The following is a 25,818-nucleotide window of genomic DNA, read 5'->3' as shown; positions in this document are numbered from 1 at the left end:
AAAAGCCAGATCTACAGCTAATTGGCCCCAACTACAGCTAAATATGCTTTATTAGGTTAAAATAACGTGATTTTGTCTGAAGAAACTAGTGCTATTAACTCATCAGCTATGTTGCTCCACTGGCCGCAATTCTGTAAACATAGTGTATAGTGGAAATGGAACAATACCTAGTCTAACCACCTGCACCGTACCACTACGTCCACTGTAAAAAATACACAGCTAAGTTAGTACTTTAAACGAACCAACTGAAATTCATGTGTTAATTAAACAATCAGTATGAGGACTCACATTGAAATCATGTCCAGTGCACCAGTCAGAGCAAGACAGCTAGCGGATTGTTGACCATCTACGGCTCAAGGACAAACGGTCAGGCCTACAAACAAAGAGAAAAATGGCATAAAATGGGTTGCATGCATGTAATTTTGCATATTTTCATCTTGCTCTCCACCTGAAACTTCAATCTATGGACATAATATATTTACATTTAAGATTTGTGTGGAAATGTTACCCTTACTTGTCCATACCCAGGTCCCCATCCCATCCAGAACAGTCCAAAACCACCTAAAACATCCATTTGGACCAAAATATTGACACCTCTCATCTATTTTAGCACCCAAATCATCAAAACATTCATTAAAATTCATTTTTCTACTTGTCTCGCTTGCAGACGAATCCATGTGACCTTGACATTGCAGTAAATGTGCTTTTTAAAGGTATATTACACTAATTCCGATTCCCATAGGGTCCCCTTATAAAACTGACAACTTTCACAGCATTTTTCTTGCCTTTCCGACGTATCAATTTTTCCGAACCTGGTATCATTTTAAAGATGGTCTGTCATCTTCCAATAATTGCAATCAAAAAACATACCGTCTCGCAACTTCTAAGAAAGTAAATCGCTGTCGAATGAACCCACGTAGAAAAAAGTGTTTCTGAATCCTAATTTCGACAAAAGCCCCACACCAATAGAAAACACACCCTCAAAAGTTCATCTTTTAAGGTAGCTTCCATCCAAGGCATCAAAGTACTCCAGACACATACAGGATATTACAAATAACCACAAAAGACATGTCTCACATTGTTAAATGGCTTATATTCAAGAAGAGAAAAGGAACTCTTAGAATAGGCACTACTTTCGAATGGACCACGGAGGGATACACAATGATTTAGTGTAATGTAACCTTTAAGGGAACTCAACTTTGTCCTATCTTTTTCAAAACTTTCTCCACATGAGATTTCAACTATTTCCACAATGAATATGCAATTTCAGTGCATTCGGATGGGGGTAAAGGCCTTAAAATGGCCATTTAAAGCGGTGACTAAATTGGCCGCAGTCAAGTCGGAATGCATGATTTTTAGTCTAAGTGACGACAGCTGATTTTGCGTCTCCAATTATTGTTACGCGTAACTTTCATGGCAAAAACTGGTATCATTGCATGCGAAATTCACCAATATATCAGCAAAAGGCCCAAATAAATGTATTGATTGTGAATCAGTGTACTTTTCTTGATGAAAAAGGAGACTTTTTTTAAATTTTAAGCACTTTTTTTCAATAAAAAACTCACTGACAGCATATAAAATCATGTTTTTTAAGAAAATCATTATTAAAAGCTTCACTTACAATCTAAACATACACATTGCAATTACAAAAATTAATGCTATTATGATGAGAGGCATAATTTTCAGCTTTCAAGCCGATACAAGCCGGCTACCCAAAATTAACACTTAAAAAGGCGCAAATCGCTCCTTCAAACAGCTTACGACACAAAGTGACACTTAATGCGCATCCAGATAGTCTCTCTCATATAAATAAGTCCTGTTAGCGACATTTTATTAAGTATTCTCTTTAAAATCCAGTGTTGAAAAGCGTAAGTTTTGCAAAAATGTCACAGTCACCATGCAAAAGAGCATGTTTGCTAAGGAATTCCTACGCGAGTGGCCACACTAATGTCGTGGCAGGAAAGTCATTTGGGTGTGATTCCTCTGTAGTTCAGTGAACATTCATTCCACTACCTGGGGATGACTATCAGGATCAATTTTCCCAGCTTGGTGTAGTGTTGACCTTTCAGGATGTTGATGGATCGTCCACAAGCGCTGCACCACTGCGGCCTCTGTTCAGGACACAGAGTCGGATTGAGGTGTACACAAACCCGCAGTCAGGCAAGGATCATCCAGACCTTTAATAAAATAAAATGTTTAGGCCCCTGAAACTGGCAATTATGTTCAACACTGAGATAAGGAAACACATAGAGGAGACATCATGCCATGGCTTTCTCATTATTGACACGGCAAACTCGAGCAGCCGGGGACTTGGCTCTAACAAAAACAGGTATGCTCCATCAATGTGAGCAAGATGGCATGTCAGAGTTAAAAAGGGCAAACAAACATACAAAAGAGATATGTAGGAAATTAGAAATTAAATGCCAGAAGTAATTTTAAGTATTGTTTTTCTGTCTGCAAGGGTTGCTGTGGAAAATAGTGCTTAACGCATAGTTTGGCCTGTAGGGGTTCTGCTAGCAAGAACAAATCGAAGTCATATCTGCCCGCGAACTGTAAGCTTAAGATAACCATATCTGATGAAGTACTGCTTTGAGAATGCATTCTTATTGTACTTGAACCAGATCGCATTGACAGCACAAGGCTTCAGACCCCCCAAAAGTGTGAGGCTTTCAATAGTGCTTACCTGATACCAGACCGCATTGCCCGAGACAGTGACTTTCTCCCGGAACTGCACAGGCTGCATCCGCAGCACAACCCTTAAGCTCAATCATGGTCTGGCTGACTCTGAAATAGTGAAATCTGAATTTACAGATGCTCATTTGTCTAAAGGTTATGAGTTTATTGCCTATCTTATTAAAAGCAAACACAATGACATGCTTAAAAATACATGTGCATTTCTGAAAAGACATACAGCTGCCCGATACTTGACTAGGAAAAGGCGCTATGGTCTTCACTCTGAAATTCATTACTCTAAGGGCTTAACAGAACAAAAGCCAGATCTAACAGCTAATTGGCCCCAACTACAGCTAAATATGCTTTATAGGTTGAAAATAACGTGATTTGTCTGAAGAACTAGTGCTATTAACTCATCAGCTATGTTGCTCCACTGGCCGCAATTCTGTAAACATAGTGTATATATGGAAATACCTAGTCTACCACCTGCACCGTACCACTACGTCCACTGTAAAAATACACAGCTAAGTTAGTACTTTAACGAACAAACTGAAATTCATGTGTTAATTAAACAATCAGTATGATGACTCACATTGAAATCATGTCCAGTGCACCAGTCAGAGCAAGACAGCTAGCGGATTGTTGACCATCTACGGCTCAAGGACAAACGGTCAGGCCTACAAACAAAGAGAAAAATGGCATAAATGGGTTGCATGCATGTAATTTTGCATATTTTTCATCTTGCTCTCCACCTGAAACTTCAATCTATGGACATAATAATATTTACATTTAAGATTTGTTGGAATGTTACCCTTACTTGTCCATACCAGGTCCCCCACCCATCCAGAACAGTCCAAAACCACCTAAAACATCCATTTGGACCAAAATATTGACACCTCTCATCTATTTTAGCACCCAAATCATCAAAACATTCATTAAAATTCATTTTCTACTTGTCTCGCTTGCAGACGAATCCATGTGACCTTGACATTGCAGTAAATGTGCTTTTTAAAGGTTATATTACACTAATTCCGATTCCCATAGGGTCCCATTATAAAACTGACAACTTTCACAGCATTTTTCTTGCCTTTCCGACGTATCAATTTTTCCGAACCTGGTATCATTTTAAAGATGGATCTGTCATCTTCCAATAATTGCAATCAAAAACATACCGTCTCGCAACTTCTAAGAAAGTAAATCGCTGTCGAATGAACCCACCGTAGAAAAACGTGTTTCGGAATCCTAATTTCGACAAAAGCCCCACACAATAGAAAACACACCCTCAAAAGTTCATCTTTTAAGGTAGCTTCCAATCCAAGGCATCAAAGTACTCCAGACACATACAGGATATTACAAATAACCACAAAAGACATGTCTCACATTGTTAAATGGCTTATATTCAAGAAGAGAAAAGGAACTCTTTAGAAATAGGCACTACTTTCGAATGGACCACGGAGGGATACACAATGATTTAGTGTAATGTAACCTTTAAGGGAACTCAACTTTGTCCTATCTTTTTCAAACTTTCTCCACATGAGATTTCAACTATTTCCACAATGAATATGCAATTTCAGTGCATTCGGATGGGGGTAAAGGCCTTAAAATGGCCATTTAAAGCGGTGACTAAATTGGCCGCAGTCAAGTCGGAATGCATGATTTTTAGTCTAAGTGACGACAGCTGATTTTGCGTCTCCAATTATTGTTACGCGTAACTTTCATGGCAAAAAACTGGTATCATTGCATGCGAAATTCACCAATATATCAGCAAAAGGCCCAAATAAATGTATTGATTGTGAATCAGTGTACTTTTCTTGATGAAAAAGGAGACTTTTTTTAAATTTTAAGCACTTTTTTCAATAAAAAACTCACTGACAGCATATAAAATCATGTTTTTTAAGAAAATCATTATTAAAAGCTTCACTTACAATCTAAACATACACATTGCAATTACAAAAATTAATGCTATTATGATGAGAGGCATAATTTTCAGCTTTCAAGCCGATACAAGCCGGCTACCCAAAATTAACACTTAAAAAGGCGCAAATCGCTCCTTCAACAGCTTACGACACAAAGTGACACTTAATGCGCATCCAGATAGTCTCTCTCATATAAATAAGTCCTGTTAGCGACATTTTATTAAGTATTCTCTTTAAAATCCAGTGTTGAAAGCGTAAGTTTTGCAAAAATGTCCACAGTCACCATGCAAAAGAGCATGTTTGCTAAGGAATTCCTACGCGAGTGGCCACACTAATGTCGTGGCAGGAAAGTCATTTGGGTGTGATTCCTCTGTAGTTCAGTGAACATTCATTCCACTACCTGGGGATGACTATCAGGATCAATTTTCCCAGCTTGGTGTAGTGTTGACCTTTCAGGATGTTGATGGATCGTCCACAAGCGCTGCACCACTGCGGCCTCTGTTCAGGACACAGAGTCGGATTGAGGTGTACACAAACCCGCAGTCAGGCAAGGATCATCCAGACCTTTAATAAAATAAAATGTTTAGGCCCCTGAAACTGGCAATTATGTTCAACACTGAGATAAGGAAACACATAGAGGAGACATCATGCCATGGCTTTCTCATTATTGACACGGCAAACTCGAGCAGCCGGGGACTTGGCTCTAAACAAAAACAGGTATGCTCCATCAATGTGAGCAAGATGGCATGTCAGAGTTAAAAAGGGCAAACAAACATACAAAAGAGATATGTAGGAAATTAGAAATTAAATGCCAGAAGTAATTTTAAGTATTGTTTTTCTGTCTGCAAGGGTTGCTGTGGAAAATAGTGCTTAACGCATAGTTTGGCCTGTAGGGGTTCTGCTAGCAAGAACAAATCGAAGTCATATCTGCCCGCGAACTGTAAGCTTAAGATAACCATATCTGATGAAGTACTGCTTTGAGAATGCATTCTTATTGTACTTGAACCAGATCGCATTGACAGCACAAGGCTTCAGACCCCCCAAAAGTGTGAGGCTTTCAATAGTGCTTACCTGATACCAGACCGCATTGCCCGAGACAGTGACTTTCTCCCGGAACTGCACAGGCTGCATCCGCAGCACAACCCTTAAGCTCAATCATGGTCTGGCTGACTCTGAAATAGTGAAATCTGAATTTACAGATGCTCATTTGTCTAAAGGTTATGAGTTTATTGCCTATCTTATTAAAAGCAAACACAATGACATGCTTAAAAATACATGTGCATTTCTGAAAAGACATACAGCTGCCCGATACTTGACTAGGAAAAGGCGCTATGGTCTTCACTCTGAAATTCATTACTCTAAGGGCTTAACAGAACAAAAGCCAGATCTAACAGCTAATTGGCCCCAACTACAGCTAAATATGCTTTATAGGTTGAAAATAACGTGATTTGTCTGAAGAACTAGTGCTATTAACTCATCAGCTATGTTGCTCCACTGGCCGCAATTCTGTAAACATAGTGTATATATGGAAATACCTAGTCTACCACCTGCACCGTACCACTACGTCCACTGTAAAAATACACAGCTAAGTTAGTACTTTAACGAACAAACTGAAATTCATGTGTTAATTAAACAATCAGTATGATGACTCACATTGAAATCATGTCCAGTGCACCAGTCAGAGCAAGACAGCTAGCGGATTGTTGACCATCTACGGCTCAAGGACAAACGGTCAGGCCTACAAACAAAGAGAAAAATGGCATAAATGGGTTGCATGCATGTAATTTTGCATATTTTTCATCTTGCTCTCCACCTGAAACTTCAATCTATGGACATAATAATATTTACATTTAAGATTTGTTGGAAATGTTACCCTTACTTGTCCATACCAGGTCCCCCACCCATCCAGAACAGTCCAAAACCACCTAAAACATCCATTTGGACCAAAATATTGACACCTCTCATCTATTTTAGCACCCAAATCATCAAAACATTCATTAAAATTCATTTTCTACTTGTCTCGCTTGCAGACGAATCCATGTGACCTTGACATTGCAGTAAATGTGCTTTTTAAAGGTTATATTACACTAATTCCGATTCCCATAGGGTCCCATTATAAAACTGACAACTTTCACAGCATTTTTCTTGCCTTTCCGACGTATCAATTTTTCCGAACCTGGTATCATTTTAAAGATGGATCTGTCATCTTCCAATAATTGCAATCAAAAACATACCGTCTCGCAACTTCTAAGAAAGTAAATCGCTGTCGAATGAACCCACCGTAGAAAAAACGTGTTTCGGAATCCTAATTTCGACAAAAGCCCCACACAATAGAAAACACACCCTCAAAAGTTCATCTTTTAAGGTAGCTTCCAATCCAAGGCATCAAAGTACTCCAGACACATACAGGATATTACAAATAACCACAAAAGACATGTCTCACATTGTTAAATGGCTTATATTCAAGAAGAGAAAAGGAACTCTTTAGAAATAGGCACTACTTTCGAATGGACCACGGAGGGATACACAATGATTTAGTGTAATGTAACCTTTAAGGGAACTCAACTTTGTCCTATCTTTTTCAAACTTTCTCCACATGAGATTTCAACTATTTCCACAATGAATATGCAATTTCAGTGCATTCGGATGGGGGTAAAGGCCTTAAAATGGCCATTTAAAGCGGTGACTAAATTGGCCGCAGTCAAGTCGGAATGCATGATTTTTAGTCTAAGTGACGACAGCTGATTTTGCGTCTCCAATTATTGTTACGCGTAACTTTCATGGCAAAAACTGGTATCATTGCATGCGAAATTCACCAATATATCAGCAAAAGGCCCAAATAAATGTATTGATTGTGAATCAGTGTACTTTTCTTGATGAAAAAGGAGACTTTTTTTAAATTTTAAGCACTTTTTTCAATAAAAAACTCACTGACAGCATATAAAATCATGTTTTTTAAGAAAATCATTATTAAAAGCTTCACTTACAATCTAAACATACACATTGCAATTACAAAAATTAATGCTATTATGATGAGAGGCATAATTTTCAGCTTTCAAGCCGATACAAGCCGGCTACCCAAAATTAACACTTAAAAAGGCGCAAATCGCTCCTTCAACAGCTTACGACACAAAGTGACACTTAATGCGCATCCAGATAGTCTCTCTCATATAAATAAGTCCTGTTAGCGACATTTTATTAAGTATTCTCTTTAAAATCCAGTGTTGAAAGCGTAAGTTTTGCAAAAATGTCCACAGTCACCATGCAAAAGAGCATGTTTGCTAAGGAATTCCTACGCGAGTGGCCACACTAATGTCGTGGCAGGAAAGTCATTTGGGTGTGATTCCTCTGTAGTTCAGTGAACATTCATTCCACTACCTGGGGATGACTATCAGGATCAATTTTCCCAGCTTGGTGTAGTGTTGACCTTTCAGGATGTTGATGGATCGTCCACAAGCGCTGCACCACTGCGGCCTCTGTTCAGGACACAGAGTCGGATTGAGGTGTACACAAACCCGCAGTCAGGCAAGGATCATCCAGACCTTTAATAAAATAAAATGTTTAGGCCCCTGAAACTGGCAATTATGTTCAACACTGAGATAAGGAAACACATAGAGGAGACATCATGCCATGGCTTTCTCATTATTGACACGGCAAACTCGAGCAGCCGGGGACTTGGCTCTAAACAAAAACAGGTATGCTCCATCAATGTGAGCAAGATGGCATGTCAGAGTTAAAAAGGGCAAACAAACATACAAAAGAGATATGTAGGAAATTAGAAATTAAATGCCAGAAGTAATTTTAAGTATTGTTTTTCTGTCTGCAAGGGTTGCTGTGGAAAATAGTGCTTAACGCATAGTTTGGCCTGTAGGGGTTCTGCTAGCAAGAACAAATCGAAGTCATATCTGCCCGCGAACTGTAAGCTTAAGATAACCATATCTGATGAAGTACTGCTTTGAGAATGCATTCTTATTGTACTTGAACCAGATCGCATTGACAGCACAAGGCTTCAGACCCCCCAAAAGTGTGAGGCTTTCAATAGTGCTTACCTGATACCAGACCGCATTGCCCGAGACAGTGACTTTCTCCCGGAACTGCACAGGCTGCATCCGCAGCACAACCCTTAAGCTCAATCATGGTCTGGCTGACTCTGAAATAGTGAAATCTGAATTTACAGATGCTCATTTGTCTAAAGGTTATGAGTTTATTGCCTATCTTATTAAAAGCAAACACAATGACATGCTTAAAAATACATGTGCATTTCTGAAAAGACATACAGCTGCCCGATACTTGACTAGGAAAAGGCGCTATGGTCTTCACTCTGAAATTCATTACTCTAAGGGCTTAACAGAACAAAAGCCAGATCTAACAGCTAATTGGCCCCAACTACAGCTAAATATGCTTTATAGGTTGAAAATAACGTGATTTGTCTGAAGAACTAGTGCTATTAACTCATCAGCTATGTTGCTCCACTGGCCGCAATTCTGTAAACATAGTGTATATATGGAAATACCTAGTCTACCACCTGCACCGTACCACTACGTCCACTGTAAAAATACACAGCTAAGTTAGTACTTTAACGAACAAACTGAAATTCATGTGTTAATTAAACAATCAGTATGATGACTCACATTGAAATCATGTCCAGTGCACCAGTCAGAGCAAGACAGCTAGCGGATTGTTGACCATCTACGGCTCAAGGACAAACGGTCAGGCCTACAAACAAAGAGAAAAATGGCATAAATGGGTTGCATGCATGTAATTTTGCATATTTTTCATCTTGCTCTCCACCTGAAACTTCAATCTATGGACATAATAATATTTACATTTAAGATTTGTTGGAAATGTTACCCTTACTTGTCCATACCAGGTCCCCCACCCATCCAGAACAGTCCAAAACCACCTAAAACATCCATTTGGACCAAAATATTGACACCTCTCATCTATTTTAGCACCCAAATCATCAAAACATTCATTAAAATTCATTTTCTACTTGTCTCGCTTGCAGACGAATCCATGTGACCTTGACATTGCAGTAAATGTGCTTTTTAAAGGTTATATTACACTAATTCCGATTCCCATAGGGTCCCATTATAAAACTGACAACTTTCACAGCATTTTTCTTGCCTTTCCGACGTATCAATTTTTCCGAACCTGGTATCATTTTAAAGATGGATCTGTCATCTTCCAATAATTGCAATCAAAAACATACCGTCTCGCAACTTCTAAGAAAGTAAATCGCTGTCGAATGAACCCACCGTAGAAAAACGTGTTTCGGAATCCTAATTTCGACAAAAGCCCCACACAATAGAAAACACACCCTCAAAAGTTCATCTTTTAAGGTAGCTTCCAATCCAAGGCATCAAAGTACTCCAGACACATACAGGATATTACAAATAACCACAAAAGACATGTCTCACATTGTTAAATGGCTTATATTCAAGAAGAGAAAAGGAACTCTTTAGAAATAGGCACTACTTTCGAATGGACCACGGAGGGATACACAATGATTTAGTGTAATGTAACCTTTAAGGGAACTCAACTTTGTCCTATCTTTTTCAAACTTTCTCCACATGAGATTTCAACTATTTCCACAATGAATATGCAATTTCAGTGCATTCGGATGGGGGTAAAGGCCTTAAAATGGCCATTTAAAGCGGTGACTAAATTGGCCGCAGTCAAGTCGGAATGCATGATTTTTAGTCTAAGTGACGACAGCTGATTTTGCGTCTCCAATTATTGTTACGCGTAACTTTCATGGCAAAAACTGGTATCATTGCATGCGAAATTCACCAATATATCAGCAAAAGGCCCAAATAAATGTATTGATTGTGAATCAGTGTACTTTTCTTGATGAAAAAGGAGACTTTTTTTAAATTTTAAGCACTTTTTTCAATAAAAAACTCACTGACAGCATATAAAATCATGTTTTTTAAGAAAATCATTATTAAAAGCTTCACTTACAATCTAAACATACACATTGCAATTACAAAAATTAATGCTATTATGATGAGAGGCATAATTTTCAGCTTTCAAGCCGATACAAGCCGGCTACCCAAAATTAACACTTAAAAAGGCGCAAATCGCTCCTTCAACAGCTTACGACACAAAGTGACACTTAATGCGCATCCAGATAGTCTCTCTCATATAAATAAGTCCTGTTAGCGACATTTTATTAAGTATTCTCTTTAAAATCCAGTGTTGAAAGCGTAAGTTTTGCAAAAATGTCCACAGTCACCATGCAAAAGAGCATGTTTGCTAAGGAATTCCTACGCGAGTGGCCACACTAATGTCGTGGCAGGAAAGTCATTTGGGTGTGATTCCTCTGTAGTTCAGTGAACATTCATTCCACTACCTGGGGATGACTATCAGGATCAATTTTCCCAGCTTGGTGTAGTGTTGACCTTTCAGGATGTTGATGGATCGTCCACAAGCGCTGCACCACTGCGGCCTCTGTTCAGGACACAGAGTCGGATTGAGGTGTACACAAACCCGCAGTCAGGCAAGGATCATCCAGACCTTTAATAAAATAAAATGTTTAGGCCCCTGAAACTGGCAATTATGTTCAACACTGAGATAAGGAAACACATAGAGGAGACATCATGCCATGGCTTTCTCATTATTGACACGGCAAACTCGAGCAGCCGGGGACTTGGCTCTAAACAAAAACAGGTATGCTCCATCAATGTGAGCAAGATGGCATGTCAGAGTTAAAAAGGGCAAACAAACATACAAAAGAGATATGTAGGAAATTAGAAATTAAATGCCAGAAGTAATTTTAAGTATTGTTTTTCTGTCTGCAAGGGTTGCTGTGGAAAATAGTGCTTAACGCATAGTTTGGCCTGTAGGGGTTCTGCTAGCAAGAACAAATCGAAGTCATATCTGCCCGCGAACTGTAAGCTTAAGATAACCATATCTGATGAAGTACTGCTTTGAGAATGCATTCTTATTGTACTTGAACCAGATCGCATTGACAGCACAAGGCTTCAGACCCCCCAAAAGTGTGAGGCTTTCAATAGTGCTTACCTGATACCAGACCGCATTGCCCGAGACAGTGACTTTCTCCCGGAACTGCACAGGCTGCATCCGCAGCACAACCCTTAAGCTCAATCATGGTCTGGCTGACTCTGAAATAGTGAAATCTGAATTTACAGATGCTCATTTGTCTAAAGGTTATGAGTTTATTGCCTATCTTATTAAAAGCAAACACAATGACATGCTTAAAAATACATGTGCATTTCTGAAAAGACATACAGCTGCCCGATACTTGACTAGGAAAAGGCGCTATGGTCTTCACTCTGAAATTCATTACTCTAAGGGCTTAACAGAACAAAAGCCAGATCTAACAGCTAATTGGCCCCAACTACAGCTAAATATGCTTTATAGGTTGAAAATAACGTGATTTGTCTGAAGAACTAGTGCTATTAACTCATCAGCTATGTTGCTCCACTGGCCGCAATTCTGTAAACATAGTGTATATATGGAAATACCTAGTCTACCACCTGCACCGTACCACTACGTCCACTGTAAAAATACACAGCTAAGTTAGTACTTTAACGAACAAACTGAAATTCATGTGTTAATTAAACAATCAGTATGATGACTCACATTGAAATCATGTCCAGTGCACCAGTCAGAGCAAGACAGCTAGCGGATTGTTGACCATCTACGGCTCAAGGACAAACGGTCAGGCCTACAAACAAAGAGAAAAATGGCATAAATGGGTTGCATGCATGTAATTTTGCATATTTTTCATCTTGCTCTCCACCTGAAACTTCAATCTATGGACATAATAATATTTACATTTAAGATTTGTTGGAAATGTTACCCTTACTTGTCCATACCAGGTCCCCCACCCATCCAGAACAGTCCAAAACCACCTAAAACATCCATTTGGACCAAAATATTGACACCTCTCATCTATTTTAGCACCCAAATCATCAAAACATTCATTAAAATTCATTTTCTACTTGTCTCGCTTGCAGACGAATCCATGTGACCTTGACATTGCAGTAAATGTGCTTTTTAAAGGTTATATTACACTAATTCCGATTCCCATAGGGTCCCATTATAAAACTGACAACTTTCACAGCATTTTTCTTGCCTTTCCGACGTATCAATTTTTCCGAACCTGGTATCATTTTAAAGATGGATCTGTCATCTTCCAATAATTGCAATCAAAAACATACCGTCTCGCAACTTCTAAGAAAGTAAATCGCTGTCGAATGAACCCACCGTAGAAAAACGTGTTTCGGAATCCTAATTTCGACAAAAGCCCCACACAATAGAAAACACACCCTCAAAAGTTCATCTTTTAAGGTAGCTTCCAATCCAAGGCATCAAAGTACTCCAGACACATACAGGATATTACAAATAACCACAAAAGACATGTCTCACATTGTTAAATGGCTTATATTCAAGAAGAGAAAAGGAACTCTTTAGAAATAGGCACTACTTTCGAATGGACCACGGAGGGATACACAATGATTTAGTGTAATGTAACCTTCACGCTGCAGAAACAGAATAGAACTTTGAAGGTAAATTGTGAAAAATCTAAAGACTTCTAGGTAAATAAACACAGCACATGATTGAAATTAATGAGTAATGTAGCAAAAACTAGAATTGCATTCTGTTTGAATGTACTTTGCATGCCATGGAATGGGTAAAATTTCTCAATTTTTCATAAAAAAAATAGGTGGGTGGGGGAAAGGGTGTCAGACAATTCACCCCCAAGACAATTCATCCACAGGGCCTGGACAATTCACTCCAGAATTTGATTTCCTTGGACAATTCACACCCAAGACAATTCACCCCCATATTTTGATATGAGATTGTATTGTCATTTGCTTTTGTCATATTTTAAAATAAGTTGTGAACAGATGTTTGGGGTTATAATTTTGACTTTGGAGCACAATTTTGATGTGAAGATAATAAATGTAGTATGTAAATGAAAGATGACATAGTGTTTTTTGTCAAATGCAATCCAACCAATGTTTTTTTCTATAAACTGTGTAACAACATATAAAATTGAAACAAATTAAGTATTTTGTATTTATAATAGTTGTGCATTTGATTTAAATAATATTATTAGGTTAACTACTATTTTATTATTTAAGTACTTTGTCAAATATTGAAGTTGATTAATTAGTTTCGTTTAATTCTTAGAATTTCACATTATGACATTTACTTATTTATTTATGTTAGATGGGATAATTAATTTAATAAAATATTATGGTTTAATTGATAAGAAAACCTTAATTAAAGAAAGGAAATTTAATCTGGTTGGAAGCATGCTATTAATGGGTATTACAATCAAGCATTCACACCCATGACAAGGCTTTATCAAAGTGTCAAAATAGATACACAATGACTTCAGTTACTCACATTGACAAATATTTATGTTGGGCTGGGCAATTTAAGACCTGGTATTGTATTAAAAAATTCCATTTTTGTTCACCTGATATTTTGATTATTATTTTTATTTAACTGCCTATAAACATAAGTGTTTCATTAAAAAATAATTACTTTTATTCTTATTATCCATTAAGTTGTTGGATTTTCTCTGATTGAAGGATTAGTAATAGAAGTTGTGCTCTGTAATGTTGTGTATTGAAACATATTTTAGTCTGCAATTATCAGTATTCATTTCAAATCCAGTAATTCACACCATTTTATGTTATAATTTTTAAAATGCTACTTATACACGAATACCTCATGATTTATTAAATCTACTATAATACCGCTAGTATGCTCCTCTTAAAAATGTTTTGAAATGTAATGTACTTTTAACAAAAATTGTACTCAATTCAAGTCCACTTCAATCATACAGTATGTTAACTCATCCCATACTACAGCCTTATCTCTAAGCAACCCCAATCAGTAATAGCCTTATCTACCACTAGATAATCAGTACCCTCATCAGCTCTAAATGCCTGCCAGATTATCTGTTTATTGATACCTTTATGGGTGTGAAAAAGGTTGTTTTTAGGTGTTGTTACTTTGTTGACTGATTGTGTGACAAATATTTTATTATTATATTTCCCATTTAAAAATAAATATAGTAATTTTATGAAAATTTCGAAATCTTGCATAACTTTAAATTATCAAATAAAAAACATTAGATTATTTCCAAATAATGTTTCCAATACCATTATTATTTATTTATACACTTTTTACAAATATAAACTGTTTTAATGAATAAAAACAATCTTAAATAAAACAAAAACACATAATTAATTATTTAATGACATAAAAACAATAATAAGATATTGTTAATTATAAGATATTGTTAATAATAAAAACAAACATCAATAGATAAAAAGCACAGTTATTTTTCAATTGCAAGTAATTTTATGAAAAAAAGAAAGAAATTCTGAGAACATCTTAATATGCTTTTATTAGAACTTCATAAAAATAAAAAAAAGAATACAAATAATTATCCTTAAGTTAGAAAACAGATATTTGTAATTACTAAATCCTAAACAAACAGCAAAAGAACAAAAAAACATTAACAACCACTAGAGCCGGTTTCTTCATTGCAAACCATCACGGAGACTTCTCTGTAATTGCATAATGTTCGTACTTTGTGACAGTCTACTTATTATGCATATACATTACTTGTTTTACTTTTTCAATACAGATGGGTACCTTTTACGGGTAGTACATAAAGAACCGAAACATTACTGCTAGCAGGGCTTCCCCTTTCTTTAGCCAAATTGGCCTTGTTTTGGCAAAATTCGTCTATTTTGGGCTATTTTTAATGAAGAAAAAGTTGTAGCCAAGTAGAATTTTCTTTAGCCAAATAGGTCAATTTTTAGCCATTGGCTAATTTGGCGAATGGCAAAGTAAGCCCTGGCTGGTATTCTTTATTTTTCTTGTGAGTTATAGTCCTATAATTCAACTAAAAGTAAAGCTTCTGTAAAATGAATTATTAATTTTAAACTGCTTCACAAAAATTCTCCTGGAATTTGTCCATTCGGTAATTTCAAGGATTTAATAGTGTGTTGATTTTCCCCATGTTCATTTATGCAACTAAGATTATAAAAAAAAATAAGATCTGATTAGATAATTTTTATTTTCAAACAGCAAAAACAAGGCACAAAGCTCTGGTGAGCTTTTGACTACAAATATCATGATGGCTATATATTTTACACTGTGTACAAAGCAATGGAAACAAATCAAATTTTATCAAATGTGCTGAAAATGCCTACCATGATGTAAGAAATACAAATAAAAGTTTAAACTGTTATAAATACTTAAAAAAAGTACTCAGATGTGTTTATATCAAAGTTAGTATTTAAAAAAATTCACAAAATGTTTATAGAAAGGGAATATGTTGTCTTAATTTTTATTTGATTTGTTTTGATCTTTTAAATAGTTTACTGAAGTTGTTCCATTATAACATGACCTACGCTCCAGGAGTGTAATAACGTAATTCTCAATTTTGTTAATTACGCGGGTGTTATTACATTAATTATATAACTGTGAAATGACGTCGTTATTCCAGCGAATTTCTTCAGTTTTAAACTCTTTTACAGTGTGAATAAACGGTGAAAAGAGCATAACATAAAAAGAAAATTTGTTGGTCATGTTATAAATAGAATCTTAGAATTGTGGTCATTTTTTATTAAATTTATTAAACTCATCATCTAAATAAAGATAAAATCTCGGCAAGCTGCGTTTTTATCTCCATTTAGATGACTTGTTTAATAAATTCAATACAAAACGACCACTCATGCAAGAACCTATATTTGTATGACAATTTAAAACAAACTATAAAAACATCATTGCCACATTTAAACATTTATAATAATTTAATATCTTGTGGCCCCAACACTCTCTCACAGCCATCTTCAAACTTGACCTTCACCTTCTCTCCTGAAACAAAAAGAGAACATTAATTTTATTGGCTTCGATTTAGATTAGTATTTCGATCACTTGTAATTATTTTGAACATAATACTTGGTGTTATTTATAAATTTTTGGTACTTCCTTTGTTATGTATGTACCATATTGTACCATATTGTACCATATTTAATTCTTTATATTTTAAATGAAAAATGATTATTGACTATTCTCAGCAAAATTTGATAAAATAATTTATTATTATGTAATGATGAATCTGGATTTAGTTTAGAATGTGTTGTTTTTCTTCAGATTTTCAAAATATGCCAAATTCCTATTACAAAGTTTTTTTAACAAGAAGGCTTTAATAGAAAACTTTCTTAGAAAACCCACCATAAATTGTTTTGATTTATTTGAAAATTAAATTGTAGTGTTATTACCAAGAAGCTTTTAATAAATCATCATAAATCATGCTTGAATTCTTACTATGAAAGAACTCTGTTACATGACAAAATTAAATTCCAATGTCGTCCCATTCCCAATGATGGACAAAAAAGATAGAAACAATGTAAGGAAATTATGTTAAAACAACTTTTTTACCTGATAGCATGACTGATACAATGGTACCCTCAAACCATTCCTCGAACACCTCTCCATTCCTGACTGCCCTATATTTGGCAGATACAGCCTGCCCAACAATCAATTTCTTGACCTGAAATTATTTTGCTGATCATAAATTTCATATATAATAAACATGACAAAAAGCATTTAAAGTTATATTAACACAAGGTGTCATCAGTCTATCAAATTATAAAAAAATAAGAAACTATGGAAACCCCAGGAGGTAAATCAAAGTCATTAATTTTAGGCAAGTGACCAATTGCCAAAACAGCACAATGCAAATTGTGATCACTCTAGGATCAATGAAATGAAGTCCCTTCATCACGGATTCAGTATATGGGTTCATTTATAGTGAACACCAGATCATTGTGCATTCCAGACAAAATGTGAGATGAAAAGCCTCATTACATAGCTTTTGTGTATGTCATATACTTAATATGACGTAATGGAAATTTGCATTATGATAATAGAAAAATTAAATCTATTACGACAACAGATTTTTAAATACATACCTGATGTCTGTTTCTTCTTGATCTTTGTGTTTCTGTTTTGTTGTTGCTGGACAGCTCCTTTGGTTGATTGTTGCTCTTCTTTGTTGGTGGTTGCTCGTCCGTGTTGGTCGTCTCCTCATCCTCGCTGTCTGAGAGCTTTAAAATGTAATCAGTTGGTGGTTGCTCGCCTGCAGAGGTTGTCGACTCTTCATCCTCGCTCTCCGAGGGTAAGAAGTTTTTTGTTGGTGGTCTGTCAGTAGTGGTCGTCTCTTCATCCTCACTCTCCGATGGCTGAAATTATATGTAACAACTTATTATAGGCTGTATGATGTCATTGGTATTGTTATTAATTGTGTATTTCTGCAGACCAGGAAACTGTTGTTAAATTTTCCCATACACAAGCTTTTTGCAGGTTTTATTTAGGGCCAGGGAAAAGGACCCTATTCTGGAGAAAAATTAAATGTGAAAACAAAATTTTGGGATGTCACACCCATTTTCTCATAAGGGAATGAGATTTTTAGGGATAAGTGGAAACTGCATAATTGTATAAATTTTTTAGGTTGGAATAAGCCTGTATTAGCTATACAACAAACACTGGTTATACATGAAAGACCTTGGTGTGATTTCAAGACAAAATTACGTCATGAAACAAAATATTTATTTTCAGTTATTAATAAATAAGTTTTACTTGATTGTACAATATACATGTATTTTTCAATCATTAATGCAATTAATCATCACATAGTTGCAGTCATTATACATTAGATAAAATAGATTTGGGTGAAAAAATGCTAATTTTACATGTATCATAATATTTAACAGAATGGAGAACAAAACAATTGGTTAATACTGTCTCTCTTCTATGTTATACTTACTGCATACACTGGCCTACTGTAATTGCATCTTCTTTGCAGGGGTGTTGCAATGAATGAGTAAACGTCCGGCTGAAACATGTGTTTAGTTAAATAAGCATTTATGTTGAAAAACAGTTACTTTAAAAGTCTGTAAAAATGACATACATAATTTATGTGGCAGTAACAACATTTGTCATTCCTTATATGAAATTTACTAGATGCATTTATTGTAATTTATGCACTTATTGTCCCCTACCCGTTTCATGAAACCTGAAAAATGGATAGATGGCAATATGGAGATTATGCACGTCATTTCATTTTGTTCCTTCGTCAACATGTTAGTTGCTATGGCAACAAATATATAAAAAATAATCAAAAAAATACTGACAATAGTGGCGTTTCACCGACCATAGGGGACCATATTGCTTGGCAATCTATTGTTAATTTTGTGTCTTAGCAGTGTCATATTATTCATGATTCATGATTGGGCCATTCTTTTTTTAATTAACCTGCTGCTGGTCCTGACGCAACTCTTGCAGCCTCCAAAGTTGCTCCCTGGCCTCTTTGAGTGCCTCATCCTTCTCTCTCTGAAAAACATTATAACAATCCTGATGTTGCCTATCAAAATAATTATTTTCTTTTATAACAAAAATTAAATCATTTTTAGCTCATCTATTTTTTGAAAAAAAAATATGAGCTATTGTCATCACCTTGGCGTCGGCGTCGGCGTCGGCGTCGGCGTCCGGTTAAGTTTTGCGTTTAGGTCCACTTTTCTCAGAAAGTATCAATGCTATTGCATTCAAACTTGGTACACTTACTTACTATCATGAGGGGACTGGACAGGCAAAGTTAGATAACTCTGGCGTGCATTTTGACTGAATTATGTGCCCTTTTTATACTTAGAAAATTGACAATTTTGGTTAAGTTTTGCGTTTAGGTCCACTTTTTTCAGAAAGTATCAATGCTATTGCATTCAAACTTGGTACACTTACTTACTATCATGAGGGGACTGGGCAGGCAAAGTTAGATAACTCTGGCATGCATTTTGACAGAATTATGTGCCCTTTTTATACTTAAAAAATTGAAAATTTTGGTTAAGTTTTGTGTTTAGGTCCATTTTATTCCTTAAGTATCAAAGCTATTGCTTTCATACTTGAAACACTTACTAACTTTCATAATGGGCCTGTGCAGGCAAAGTAATGTAACTCTGACTGGCATTTTCACAGAATTATGTGCCCTTTTTATACTTAGAAAATTCAAAATTTGGTTATGTTTTGTGTTTAGGTCCACTTTATTCCTACAGTATCAAAGCTATTGCTTTCATACTTGCAACCATTATTAACTATCATTAGGGGACTGTGCAGGCAAAGTTATGTAACTCTGACTGGCATTTGGACGGAATTATGGGCCCTTTATACTTAGAAAATTGAAAGTTTGGTTAAGTTTTGTGTTTTGGTCCACTTTACCCCTAAAGCATTATAGATATTGCTTTCATACTTGGAACACTCGCAAACTATCATAAGGGTACAGTAAAAGGACAAGTTGCATAACTCTGGATGTCATTTTTACGGAATTATGGCCCTTTTTTGACTTAGTAACTTTGAATATATGGTTAAATTTTGTGTTTCGATCCACTTTACTTCTTAAGTATCAAGGCTATTGCTTTCAAACTTCAAATACTTTCATGCTATCATGAGGTTACTGTACCTGGCAAGTTGAATTTTACCTTGACCTTCGAATGACCTTGACTCTTAAGGTCAAATTATTAAATTTTGCTAAAATTGCCATAACTTCTTTGTTTATGATTAGATTTGATTGATACTTTGACAAAACTACTCTTACCTGACATACCATAATAGACTCCACCCAAACCATCGCCCGTGCCCCCCCCCTCCCCCCCCCCCATTTTTTTTTTTACGGTTAAAAAACTAAACTATTTATTTTGATTATTTTATGTTTGAAATACCGTCCAACCATCGCACCCAAGAAACACCCCCCCCCACCCCCCCCACCCCCCCTCCCCCCACCCCCCACCCGAATCCCCCCCCCCCACCCCCCCCCCTAATTTTTTTTTTTTTTTTTTTTTTTTTAAGATCATCTCACAAATTACCACCACACACTCACACTATACCCCCCCCCCCCCCCCCCACCTCACCCCCCCCCCCAATTTATGTTTTTTGAAACGGTTACAAAACACAAATATTTATTTTTATTATTTTATGTTTGAAATACCGTCCAACCATCGCACCCAAGAATCCCCACCCCCCCCCCCACCCACCCCCACCCCCCCCCCCCCTCCCCGATTTTTTTTTCCTTTTTTTCGCATTTTTGGAAGATAATGTAATAAATGTCCACACCCCCACACAATGCACCCCTCTTCTATCCACCCCTCCCTCCTTTGTGATTGAAAATGATAGTCCCTTCACCTTTAAAAAGAAAATAGATGAGCGGTCTGCACCCGCAAGGCGGTGCTCTTGTTTTACTTTATGTTAGATTAACATAATTACTTCATAATTAGTTCTATTGAATGCCAACTTCATAATAACAGGGTGGCTGCCATAGCCTAAACTATTTATTTGAAGGGTTAAGTTAATGTTAATATCAAATAACAATAATGTTTTTAATTTGGCACTGGTTATCTTTCTTACCAGCTGCCGTTTCAGTGAGCTGATTTCAGTCCTCAGACAGCCTATGTCTTCTCACGCACCTCTTGTGGACTGCTGTTAAAAATGATTTAATCAATTGATTTACATGTATTGCTTTTTTATGCCCCCGGATCGAATGATCAGGGGCATACTGTTTTTGGCCTGTCTGTCATTCTGTCCCAATACTTTAACCTTGGTTAAAGTTTTGCGATAGCTTTTGCAATATTGAAGATAGCAACTTGATATTTGGCATGCATGTGTATCTCATGAAGCTGCACATTTTGAGTGGTTAAGGGTCAAGGTCATTCTTCAAGGTCAAAAGTAAATAAATAAAATCCAAGGGAAGTACTAAGCTTTAAACAGGAGATAATTTCTAAACCAAATAATATATTGAAATATTATTTCAGAGCGGAGCAATAGGGGGCATTGTGTTTCTGACAAACACATCTCTTGTTAATAACTGATGCTTATATTCTGATTCAGTCAATGTTTGGATGGGATTATTTAGTATTTAATGAATGAAAAATATTTCCTAAAATAAACAGCATGGTATTATTCATTTATTGATATAAATATTGTATACCTTGTCTTTCTTCAATGCTGAATTCATGTCAGCAAGGCTCATTTCACAGTCATCAACTCTCCGAAGGCAGTTAAAAATGAATTGCTCATCTCTAGCACCAGCAACACCGCGAAACATGTTTGCTGTGACACTGACATGCAGGTCCCTATAAAAATGTTCAGATCAAAGTAAACAAAGGTCATCAACTGTGCCTGGTCCTTTATTTACGAAGGTTACCAATGGCTGAACAGCACAGCATAACACACATAACAAATGACGTTGACTAAAGCTGGGGTCACTGCTAAGTATTGGAGGTAAATGATATCAATATTTATGTACAAACATATGGACATTTTTTTTTAGCTCATCTATTTTTTGAAAAAAAATTATGAGCTATTGTCATCACCTTGGCGTCGGCGTCTGCGTCGGCTTCGGCGTCGGCGTCCGGTTAAGTTTTACGTTTAGGTCCACTTTTCTCAGAAAGTATCAATGCTATTGCATTCAAACTTGTTACACTTACTTACTATCATGAGGGGACTGGGCAGGCAAAGTTAGATAACTCTGGCGTGCATTTTGACTGAATTATGTGCCCTTTTTATACTTAGAAAATTGAAAAGTTTGGTTAAGTTTTGCGTTTAGGTCCACTTTTTTCAGAAAGTATCAATGCTATTGCATTCAAACTTGGTACACTTACTTACTATCATGAGGGGACTGGGCAGGCAAAGTTAGATAACTCTGGCGTGCATTTTGACAGAATTATGTGCCCTTTTTATACTTAGAAAATTGAAAATTTTGGTCAAGTTTTGTGTTTAGGTCCATTTTATTCCTTAAGTATCAAAGCTATTGCTTTCATACTTGCAACACTTACTATCTATCATGAGGGGACTGTGCAGGCAAAGTAATGTAACTCTGACTGGCATTTTGACAGAATTGTTTGCCCTTTTTATACTTAGAAAATTGAAAATTTGGTTATGTTTTGTGGTTAGGTCCACTTTATTCCTACAGTATCAAAGCTATTGCTTTCATACTTGCAACACTTATTTACTATTGTAAGGGGACTGTGCAGGCAAAGTTATGTAACTCTGACTGGCATTTGGACGGAATTATGGGCCCTTTATACTTAGAAAATTGAAAGTTTGGTTAAGTTTTGTGTTTTGGTCCACTTTACCCCTAAAGTATCATAGATATTGTTTCATACTTGGAACACTCTCAAACTATCATAAGGGTACAGTAAAGGGACAAGTTGCATAACTCTGGATGTCATTTTTACGGAATTATGGCCCTTTTTTGACTTAGTAACTTTGAATATATGGTTAAATTTTGTGTTTCGATCCACTTTACTTCTAAAGTATCGAGGCTATTGCTTTGAAACTTCAAATACTTTCATGCTATCATGAGGTTACTGTACCTGGCAAGTTGAATTTTACCTTGACCTTTGAATGACCTTGACTCTCAAGGTCAAATTATTAAATTTTGCTAAAATTGCCATAACTTCTTTATTTATGATTAGATTTGATTGATACTTTGACAAAACAACACTTACCTGACATACCACAATAAACTCCACCCAAACCATCGCCCGTGCCCCCCCCCCGAATCCCCCCCCCCTATTTTTTTTTTTTTTTTTTTTTTAATATTATCTCACAACCACCACACCCTCACACTATACCCCCCCCCACCCCACCCCCTCCCCAATTTTTTTTTTTTAAAAGGTTAAAAAACAAAACAATTTATTTTGCTTATTTTATGTTTGAAATACCGTCCAACCATCGCACCCAAGAATCCCCCCCCAACCCCCCACCCGAATCCCCCCCCCCCCAAATTTTTTTCTTCTTTTTTTTTTTTTTTTTTTTTTTTTTTAAGATCATCTCACAAATAACCACCACACCCTCACACTATACTCCCCCCCCCCCTCCTCACCCCCCCCCCCAATTTTTTTTTAAACGGTTAAAAAAACACAAATATTTATTTTTATTATTTTATGTTTGAAATACCGTCCAACCATCGCACCCAAGAATCCAGACCCCCCACCCCCCCCCCCTTCCCGATTTTTTTCCCCCTTTTTTTGGCATTTTTGGAAGATAATGTAATAAATGTCCACACCCCCACACAATGCACCCCTCTTCACTCCACCCCTTCCTCCTTTGTGATTGAAAATGAGAGTCCCTTCACCTATAAAAAGAAAATAGATGAGCGGTCTGCACCCGCAAGGCGGTGCTCTTGTTGTTTAAAATACTAAGAATTGTAAGAATAAAAATAAAACACAATTGAAATTTGAAAAAAAATGTTGCATTTCTTTAATACAAAAACCAAAACTTTTTTTAAAGTTGAACTAAAAATAACAGCAACATTTCACTGGTTTATAAAAAGCAGGTTCTTACTGATGTTTCACAATAATCGATGAGAATAATCTGTAACATCTGCGGGACAAAGATGCACATGCCAGTGCCTCTTTGAAGACTCCTCCAAATTGCGAATGCGAACCATAACCCTGAAAAAAAGCTCACCGGTTAGCTTAGCCACATAGTCTTTATGATCACACTTGGTTAATATTCATCTGAGTGGTTAACTTACCATGATATTAAAACCACTACTTTAAAACTTTATATGTTTAAATCTTGCTGTAATATTGCTACATTTAAAATTCAAATTTACATAATTTATATTTCTAATGTAATGTTTACATCATATTTGTACAATTCCAGCAAACTGCAACATCTGTTGGAAGTAATGTGCCATTAAGATTTGAAAAATATACATATCATGCCAGTGTTCAGAATAAACTTACTGTAAACCCCATGACCTCTTCACACTTGCGCCTCCATGGACGGTTAGATGTGTCCAACATTTCAACATCACTGGCCGATGAAACATGGGGGTGAAGGTTCCTCATAACCTAACAAAATTTATCATTCTATTTGCAGATTTTTAAAATTTATGTAAATTTGAACATATTTTAAAACAAGTTTATTTCTAACTATTTATTTAAGTACTAATAAACCCTGTTTGCAGTATTCTAAACAGTTAAAGTAAGGCATGTTTGTTTTAATAAACTATACCATTTCTTCTTCTTCATGTAGAAGACAGATGAAAACAGCTTTAATTCTTTTTTTGAAGATTTTGTGCTGATTAAGTTTTGTTAATACAAGACAATAACTTACTCGCACTCTGTCTGGAAACTTGAAGGAACACTTGTATTTCAGCTGATGCCTGGCTGGTGTAGATGCTGTTATTTAAAAAAAAATGTGTCTATTATATTCTGAATGGAGGATAAATCAGTTCTAACACACAAGAGAAAAAAGACAAGCAAGGACATCTTTCATCGCATTATTACAGGGAAAAAATATTGAAACAACTCTGGACAGTTTTATTAATCATATTACCAATTCCATCAAATAATTAACATTTATTTTTTATTTGTTTCATATTTTTTTTACCAGGGTCAAAAAATGAGAGGCTGGCCTCTGTCATGATCTTAGTCAGTGTGCCTGAAAATGTGACTGAATCATCAACCGTCTGATGGAGAGCAGCAAAAATGTAGGACGTCGGCAGGAAACCATCCAGTGGCACACTGCATTTCTCCATCTCGTCTCCCTTTAAAAACAGTAAGTTGGCATTTTCATTGAAGTACTTATTGGACAGAAATTTATACAATAAATGTAATTATTACATGTGTTGGGGAGGTGAAACAATTGGTTATTGGGTAGAAATATGTAGTTATTATTAAAAATAGTAGTATATAATTAAAATAAATCTTGCTCTGAAATAGCTACAAAAATATAGGTTCAGAGCACTACAGTCAGGTTTTTTAGGAAGGATAACAACCAAAATCTACTTCATGTCTAGGATAAATTATTTATAATTTTACTAGCTTTATCTGTTCCAATTAGAATGAAATCATAATGTAAAAGAATAGCAATCATATTTATGTATTCTGCAGTACAAAATGGGGCCATGTTAACCAAACTCTCCACCAAACCATGTTATCTCCATGACAGCTTTTCATTAAAACTGTTATGTATGGTTATTTAATGTGGGTAATAAAGGCCTGTAAAACAATAGCAGCACCAAATGATCCTGGGATGCCTCTCTTTCAAATTTGTTCACATCGTTCTGGTCTGTTGCATAAGTAGGTAGAGCTGCAACGATTCTTCCCATTAATCGAGCAATCGCTTGCAAGTCTTCCGATTCGATTATTGATTCTGGATTTAC

At 36.1% G+C, this 25,818-nt stretch overlaps 1 protein-coding gene and 1 long non-coding RNA gene across 2 annotated transcripts; both read right to left on the bottom strand.

Annotated features, from left to right (window-relative positions):
- Nucleotides 1–288: 288 nt before the first annotated feature.
- Nucleotides 289–13,033, bottom strand: LOC127881020 (uncharacterized). The gene is made up of 13 exons (XR_008049859.1): nt 12,198–13,033; nt 11,616–11,716; nt 10,945–11,108; nt 9,221–9,305; nt 8,639–8,739; nt 7,968–8,131; nt 6,243–6,327; nt 5,661–5,761; nt 4,990–5,153; nt 3,266–3,350; nt 2,684–2,784; nt 2,014–2,177; nt 289–373 (listed from the first exon to the last, which is right to left on the bottom strand). It is a non-coding gene; the product is annotated as an uncharacterized LOC127881020 (long non-coding RNA).
- Nucleotides 13,034–16,178: 3,145 nt separating this feature from the next.
- LOC127831355 (uncharacterized) lies at nt 16,179–25,194 on the bottom strand. Its single transcript, XM_052356324.1, has 12 exons — nt 25,044–25,194; nt 24,768–24,832; nt 24,395–24,502; nt 23,988–24,097; nt 21,628–21,772; nt 21,394–21,397; nt 21,048–21,094; nt 18,909–18,986; nt 18,421–18,489; nt 17,567–17,836; nt 17,034–17,145; nt 16,179–16,466 (listed from the first exon to the last, which is right to left on the bottom strand). Exons 1-12 carry the CDS (start codon nt 25,189–25,191, stop codon nt 16,393–16,395), a joined length of 1,230 nt encoding a protein of 409 aa, XP_052212284.1. The 5' UTR covers nt 25,192–25,194; the 3' UTR covers nt 16,179–16,392.
- Between the last annotated feature and the right edge of the window lie 624 nt (nt 25,195–25,818).

This window comes from Dreissena polymorpha, chromosome 5, assembly GCF_020536995.1.
Source record: "Dreissena polymorpha isolate Duluth1 chromosome 5, UMN_Dpol_1.0, whole genome shotgun sequence".
Taxonomy (NCBI): Eukaryota; Metazoa; Mollusca; class Bivalvia; order Myida; family Dreissenidae; genus Dreissena; species Dreissena polymorpha.
Note: the sequence above shows the minus strand (reverse complement) of the source record. Positions and strands in the feature narration are given on the sequence as shown.

Excerpts from the sequence above, each read along its gene's own strand:
- LOC127831355 (XM_052356324.1), bottom strand. The coding sequence starts at position 25,191 with ATGGAGAAATGCAGTGTGCCACTGGATGGTTTCCTGCCGACGTCCTAC. Across the intron at positions 24,098-24,394 it reads AAGAGGTCATGGGGTTTACA|GGTTATGGTTCGCATTCGCA; the intron begins GTAAGTTTATTC and ends GCTTTTTTTCAG. Across the intron at positions 16,467-17,033 it reads TGTATCAGTCATGCTATCAG|GAGAGAAGGTGAAGGTCAAG; the intron begins GTAAAAAAGTTG and ends TTTTTGTTTCAG.